We start from the raw sequence: 7,758 nt of genomic DNA, 5'->3' as shown, positions 1-7,758 counted from the left end.
TTTGCAGGTTTTTGCTGTTCTTTGACATATCAGTTAAAAACCATACTCTCACAGACAAGTTACTGATTTCATTTCTTCCCACAAACACTCTGAAACTCCAACAGACAATTTGTTGATTCTGAATGTGGATTTGCCTGTGTTAAAACATTTCCAACCTTGTCTTGCAAACCACAACAACAGACTGCTTCAAACCAAGAATTCATGTTTAAACTGTGATAGAGGAGGTATGCATATAGAGCTCCTCCCAAGCAGACGTAAGGGCAGCTGGGCTGTTCTGGGTAAGCAGGCCGATGGGGCAGGTGCTCTGTTTGGAGATGCTCGGCCAGCTCTACATGGCTCGCTGCCCAGCCAAAGCGCGGGTATTGGGGCACATGGAGAGCCCATCCCCAGGCTGCGCTCAGAGCTATGCTTGCAGGTATGGTGCCTTCTCCTCTAGTCTTGAAGACAGCCCTGGGTGGCCCTGCAAAGGGAGTCTAGGTGCTTTCATAAAGCCCTCCTGCACACACCCTGCCTGATGTGTTGTCTTACTAGCGGGGTCCAAAAACCAAGGACAAGAGTGAGATTTTTATGAGTGGCCGTGGTGGCATGGAAGCTGACAACAGGACCATGTTCCAGTTATCCACTCCCATTTTTAGTGTTTTATTACTCCTTTGAGGACATGTGTTCCTGCTATACAACCATAGTGATGATAACAGCAACAATGATAGATCAGCCTGAAAACTTTGAAAGAAACGTGCCATTGCAGTCATCATGGGCTTACATCAGAGCCCCAGAAGTCAATTTGTCCACTGGCTTGTGTGGGCTTTGGCTCCGATCTTATGTTCCTAGTTCAGAGCAGCCCTAAGGCACGTGCTTCAGTGATTTGCAGGATCTTGGCTTGTTTAGTAACAACTCTGAACATACAATAGCGAGAAAAAGAAAAGAGGATTATATTAAATTTTAAAAGCATCTCCATTTATCTGTAAATTAGTAGCCACCTTCTATTTTCTGTGTGCTTACGCATGGCATAAAAAGATAACTATGTTGGTTAGAGCAGAAATTTATGTAAGAGGTGACGCGGAGAGAGAGGTTGTCATTTTTGCTCCTAATAGAAACATATGAAGGTTGTGCTGCTTGTTTCAGATCCTGTAGTACTCTTGCAGAGTTAATCTCAGTTCAGAACAAGGACACACATGTGATGCTGTCCCTGGAGTCTCCAAGGCTGTACGCTGTACCCCTGAAGCCCACAGGGCCGTTCCATGCCGCCGGTGGCCACATCCCCAGCATGGTTGACCAGGAGAGTATGGTATAACTGCACACTGTGGAGCACACATGTCTTGCAGTTAAACAGTGCTTTATGTGCAGGAGATGGCTACAGACTGAAGCATTCAGCACAATACTTAACTACAACTCAAAGTTTGCAAGCAAAATGATGCCCATTACAATATTATAGTTTTCTGGTGGCGGTTATAAAGCAAAGTCACAGTTCTGGAGAATGCTGGTTGCAATTGCTCTGTCCAGGCCTCCTCTTATCGCCCTACAACAGGTTTTCAACCCAGCTTTCAATGCAGTTCATCTTCTCTTTCATCCAGAAGCGTCAGAATTTTGTTTTTTAAAAGAAAGCTGAAATTTATCTGTTCTCCCATGGTTCAGCAAAAGGAGTATTTGGGCAAAACAAGTACTATGAATCAACTATAAAACCATAGTTATCTATGTCATTGGCTGAATGATGTATTTGCATAACTTCTTTACGTAATTTTTCTTTGACTTTTAAAAATAATACAGATTCCCCTCTGCTTGGACAAAATAGAGCTAACAGCAGCATGCTCCATTTAAGGGACTCCTTATTTCATTTCCTAGTGAAGTGATCATATTGCTAGCTGTGACCACAGACATGCAGACATTTGCTGAGATGCTCGGATCTTGTTAGGCCAGTACATTTTCCTTCATTACTGGCCTTTCCTTAGATTTGGAGCCTGTTTTCACTACAGAACCGTATCTCAGAATAGTATCTGCATTTCTGATAAGAAAACAAATTCCAACAAGAATGGTAACCTCTTTGCATTGTAAGTTTGGGTCACTTCACAAAAAGAATTGAATCTGTCTTAGAGGAATACAGGGTACGCGTTATGAAGGGAACATTCCCCTAAACATGTGAGGTAACACCAGACTTAATAATGAATAAAGTTTATATGAAACTCTTTTTACATGGATTTTCTTTCCAGTTGTCTGTGGATCCTGGTTTGATCATTTCCTAAGTTGGGAAGAACATGAAAATGACAAAAACATCCTGTTTTTGTTCTATGAAGACATGAAGAAGGTAAATGTGCCCTCTGCTCTTATTTCAGAATGCATTACTTGTAAATTAACATCATTAAAATCTCGAAGAGCAAATTATAATGAAAAAGGAGAAAGAAGGAAAATGTGAATGTATGTCTTTGGGCATATTTTGTATTTGCATAGAACTTTATAGCAGTGAACTAATTCTGACTGCACAAGTTACATAAATATCAAATCCTGTGAGAGCTGCATTTCATAGATGCAGGAGTGGGACACATATTACATGACTTTCCCCAAGCTACAGGAAGAATTTTAAGTTCCTTGTTCTTGGTACTATGGAAAGACGAACCAGTGACATCTGTTGAGAGCCACACATTAACCTGCTATGCCTGACATTTCAGGTGAAATTTTCAAAAAATGATGTAAGACAACAGAACTACTCATCGTCAGTGGGACTTGTGCTTTCAATAAATGAGAAAACTAGAGGCTGGAGGGGTAGGAAAAAAGTTTGATGAAATTATGCAGAAACTGCTTTGCTATTCTTAAAAAAAAAGTTAAACACCAACGCAACTTAGCTTTCAGAGAATGAATTTTTGGGTGAATAGAAAGTGTTTCCATTAAAATCGTTTTGCTCATTTAAAAAAAAAAATCCACTATGAGGAATATAAAAAACCCATTTTGGATCCTGAGTCACTTGTTGGATCTCTAGATACAGCACCTCCAATGAAATAAGGTACTTACACAGAAGTTGAGCTTTGAGTATTTCTCTATTCCCAGCAAAATAATTCTGAGAAACAGGAGAACACTTTACCTGAACTGGGGGTAAAATTGGCAAAGTAACTGCATTTGATATCACATACTCAGCATTTACTTACTTCTGTGAGTCCCAGTAAGAGGGTAATCAGGTTTATTGTACCTGTCATCTTCACAGTCCAATGACATGTTTAGCTTTGCTTGAAAGCAAATAAATGTGTGATAAACTTGATATAATAAAAAGGATCATTTTCATATCAACTGATAATCAGCTCAGAAATATAAAAGCTTTGTTTTTCTTGTACCTCAGGATCTCCCTAAGACTGTAAAGGAAATTAGTTTGTTCCTGGGTTTAAATGTCAGTGACAATGATATCCAAGACATCTGCAAGAAGTCCTCATTCTCAGAGATGAAAAGTGACACAGAGAAGGAGAACAACGATCCCAGTCACACTGTTTGTGCGCTGACATCCAACAGGAAGCTGATTTTCCGAAAAGGTAAGTTCCCTGGGCTGGGCTTAATGCAGCAGGACTGGGAATCCAGCCAGAGGACACAGTCCAGGTCTTTCCCGGGCTGTAGTGACGCTTTGGGTCAGCCTCGAGAAGCAGTGACAGGATCCTCCAACTTGAAGCCGTCTTAAAAATCACTTTCTTTCCAAGTCCTCTGGTTGCAAATGCAGACTTACACTACAGAAGCACAGAGGAGTCTAAACAACAGTCTGACTACTATTGCTCTGTGGGAGCTTTTGAGCTAACAGGAAAGCTTGACGTAGCATTATTCTTTATCTGTCTTTTTTTATCTAAAAGTTGACCATCTCGGTCTTTTACAACATGTCCCCTCTGATATCACCTGCGAAGGTCACTTAGTTTACCAGAATGAGAAAGAGCGAGACACATTCCTTCTGAAGGAGACTGCTCATAGCCTTTATCCTCCGTACCACCTCTTATCTTACTGAAATGTTCCTGAAAAAGGAATATGCTGACAATGACAACGAAAGAATGGATGACTCAGTCACCTGATGGCCTCATAGGTAGCCTTCAGACCTTGGCCAAGCCGGAATCTGCAGTAAAATCTTCAACAGTGCTTAGCCCAGATGTGACTTTAAAATACCTGCATGAGCTGTTTTCTTGCTCCTGACATTTCAGAAGCTTCCTCGAATTTGGATAATATGTAAATCAAAACCATCATGTTTAGATGGATTTTGATTATTTTTACTTAGTTAATTTTTGAACAATAATTGATAGTTTAAGAGTTGTTTCAATTAATAAACAGGGAAACAGTACATTTTGCTAATTCAGAATGTTTTTACCAATGAGCTGAAGCAAATGCCAAAATACAATCTGTCAGTAAACCAACCAACCAAAAAACTCAAATATGCTTTTCTACATTAGTGAACTTTGACAAAGATATGTTGAAAAATTTGAAAAATCCCAACAGTTTCACTTCCAAGTAGTTCCTATGCAAATCCCAGGGTTTTAGCTAGTTTCAGCCAGTTTACAGAAGATTTATATGTACATATTATTCTTCAAACTCTCTTTTCTTGTCCTTGCAGTCCAGAATGCTATTTTAGTCAGTAGTTTTGGGGTGCGGGGTCTTTAGAGGATGCACATGAGAGGAAACTGTAAGCATTGTCTCATTAAAATATGTCAGTTTAAAAAACAATTTGCTATTTGCTCAAACTAGGTAACAGTTGAAATACTTTACTGACCACAAGTGTGCAAGGTCACCTAGAAGTAGTTAACTGCCCACCGAAGCAGTGGGTCATCTCATCCATAGAAAGCCCTAGAGATTAGGAGCAGGTGTGCAGGTGGGATACATCTATCAGGTCACTCTGGTCTCCTTTTTTTAGGAGTCATCTTCAGTCACTGGAGACATAAGGGTGCTTTTGGGGCACCACTCATTTGATGAGTTTTAGATATTGACTGGGATGACATGGGTTTGAGCCAGGAAGTAACCATTTCCTCTACTGACTGTGAAAGAGCCCAGGCGGAGACCTTTTACTGTACACATCCAAGGTGCAGCAAGGTAACTCTCTGCTGAGATGACCAGGAGCTCTAATTCCATCCAGGAAACCTGTGCTCCTCATGTACCACTTAGTGTTGCTGGCACTAACCAAGTCTGAAGCTGAGGGTTTAACAGCCTTTATGGATGATGATCCAGCTACTTCCATCAGAGTCTCACTAGACCAATATAGCAATTACTCATGATCATGACCTACCACAGAGACTACCGTTAATAATACATTAATAATCTGTGCCAACTGCAACATTAACAAAACTGGCCTGCCTTTAAATAATTTTCTGGACTATATATTGCTAGCCTCACTGTTCTTTTCCTGCTCCTCCTCTCCTAGGTGCTGTTGGCGATTGGAAGAACTATTTCACTCCAAAACAGAATCGAAGGTTTGAGGAGGTATTCAACGAGAAAATGAAACTCAGCAAAATGGCAAAAAGTCTTACCTATGAATTTTGACTTCATGTGAAGAACAATGCTCAGTTATCAAGAAACATAGATAGAGGAACTGGTGGGAAACTCTGAATGGGGGCTCCCATTCAGTCTATAACCCTCCCAAGAGAAAGGATTATAAACATGAGATTTTGAGGACAGGAAAATTCTGACACAATGCCAGAGCTGAACTCAGTTTTCAGTGGGCAGATATATATGGTTTCAGAGAGTCAGGTGTCAGACCCATTTTTCTACAACCAAATCTACTTTATCGCTTATTTATTTTTTGCTCTAGAAGGATATGAATGGACTTCTTAGATCTGATTTTGCAATTTTACCTAAGATGTTAAGAACAAAACACAAACCTATAAGAATCTGAATATATAAAAAGTCTAAAAACACATCATAAGAAATTGACCAAAGATTTGACCCCAGACTTGCTCCCTCCCTGATCTACCATGATTTGGAAGTGCCTATCTTATTGGACTTTGTTATTGATACTGAAGTTGAAACCTGCAGCAGTACATTTGATGAGCTGAAGTTTGTTTATAAAATATGGTTTGGGTTTTTTTTAACAACATGTAGTTCTTTGATGTAACTTATTTCTGGGTTAGATACTAGATACTGTTTATGTTTTAAAAGCAACTGATATAAATCCATGTAAATTTCTGCACCATATGTTGGGGGATTATAAACATGTTTTTTTTCCCATTTGACTTTCTTCCTGTAAAATGCTTGTTTCCAGTGTTTTGATGAGAACCATTTTACTACACAGTCTTTGTGCAATAGAACCCAACAGTTCCACCTTGGTAAACAAACCACTACTCAGGGACAGTTTAATTCAAACATGACTTATTTATTTACCCTGCCCTGATAAGACAGATTTTCCAAGAATCAGCTGTCTGTGTTCACATCTGAGGGACTGTTCTAGGTACCCAGTGAAGATTTTTCTTCTGATTTATTCCATGACGTGTTTTCTGTCCTCACCTTCAATTTGCTTTGTAGGCTGGCTTTAAGGACTCTTTTCCCCAAACTAGTTCTCCCCAACCACACAATTCCAAGCCAAGAGCAGGCAGAAAAAACATAGCAAAAGCTGATCAAAAGAAACTCAAGCAGACAAGCACAATTACTCTGCTTTGACTCCTGCGTCCTCTGAAGGTACGCATCTGTAAGGCAAGCTCATCCCCTGGCCATATTATTTCTGAAAAGCTGAGGTATGGCCTTATTTACAGTGAACACTAATGCTCTCTCTAGCCACACACCTCACACTTGCCACACAGCCCTTTCATTTCCTATCTTGCATGTGCAAGCTGACATCAATACCTACTACCCATTTTGCATCTGCACAAATGATACAGGAGTTACGTGCTGAAGAGATCAGTGAGAGAAAAGCCTGTTCAACTGCAGTCCGTTGCCATTTACCAGTTCAACACAGTTCAAGGGAGATGCTGCCCTGAGTGCTGTTTTATGCAAATGATCCAACCAGAAGTTGGTTTGTGTTGCTTTGCTCTTCTGACATGAAAATCACTCACTCTCCCTCCAAAATGCCACAAACCACTGTTACCCTCCTTTCAGGTGTCATTCTTCCACTAGTAACAAATGGCAAGAGATCAGCTAATGAAAATGCTTGAATATTTTACTTTAAAGACTTATTTTTTCTAGTCCTTTGAGTACAGAAAAAAGCCAAAGGGTCCTTGGGCAAAGTTTGCAAGCAAGTTTACTAACCGTGTTAAGACTGCTGTAAGCAGCATTTATATGTATATTCACAATATGAAACTGTGTGAAGGGACAGGGTGAGAACACGCCATGCGGACTAATGAGGGGGCTAAAGCATACAGGCCTGAAATGGTTGAAGGGATAGCATTAGAATATAAGGTAGCAACTGTTTTGCCAGCTGTCTGACCTCTAGCACTGCACTGCAGAGTTAAATGGACTTTCAAAATAAAGTTCCTCTCAGTAACACTTTGTACTCATACAGTACTTCTAATCTCCAAATATAGCTTTACTCAAGCTCTACTCAATGCAGCCACACCTGAGGTAGTGTGCAGCAACTGGCAGTGAGTAACAGGCTGAGAAAGCAAGCAGCTTCTGCTAGTAAAACTACAGGGTAGTAGGTCTGTCCTAGGCACTGGCACAGTCCAGTGCAGCTGCCGACAGCATAGCAAAACTTGCCTAGGTCAGAGGTCCAGAAAGCTAGCTGGGCACTGTTACTAAAGGAGAAGAGTATGTGATGCTAGCTACTGGCAAGCAGGGTCTCCCAGCAGTTCCTACGCCTAACATTTCTTTCATCCTCTTTCCTCT

The 7,758-nt window shown here is 40.5% G+C and overlaps 1 protein-coding gene across 1 annotated transcript in view; it reads left to right on the top strand.

Moving 5' to 3' along the window:
* LOC104165181 (sulfotransferase 6B1-like) overlaps window positions 1-5,484 on the top strand; it is a 7,969-nt gene extending 2,485 nt beyond the window's left edge. Inside the window, exons 4-6 of the mRNA XM_009704751.1 lie at window positions 2,205-2,299; window positions 3,323-3,509; window positions 5,366-5,484. Of these exons, the coding sequence (XP_009703053.1) occupies window positions 2,205-2,299; window positions 3,323-3,509; window positions 5,366-5,484 (401 nt within the window). The remainder of the gene's footprint in view (window positions 1-2,204; window positions 2,300-3,322; window positions 3,510-5,365) is intronic.
* Window positions 5,485-7,758: the final 2,274 nt, after the last annotated feature.

This window comes from Cariama cristata, unplaced genomic scaffold (genome assembly GCF_000690535.1).
Source record: "Cariama cristata isolate BGI_N322 unplaced genomic scaffold, ASM69053v1 scaffold8007, whole genome shotgun sequence".
In the NCBI taxonomy this organism is placed as follows: domain Eukaryota; kingdom Metazoa; phylum Chordata; class Aves; order Cariamiformes; family Cariamidae; genus Cariama; species Cariama cristata.
The sequence above is the reverse complement of the archived record's forward strand: the minus strand, read 5'-3'. Positions and strand labels throughout refer to the sequence as shown.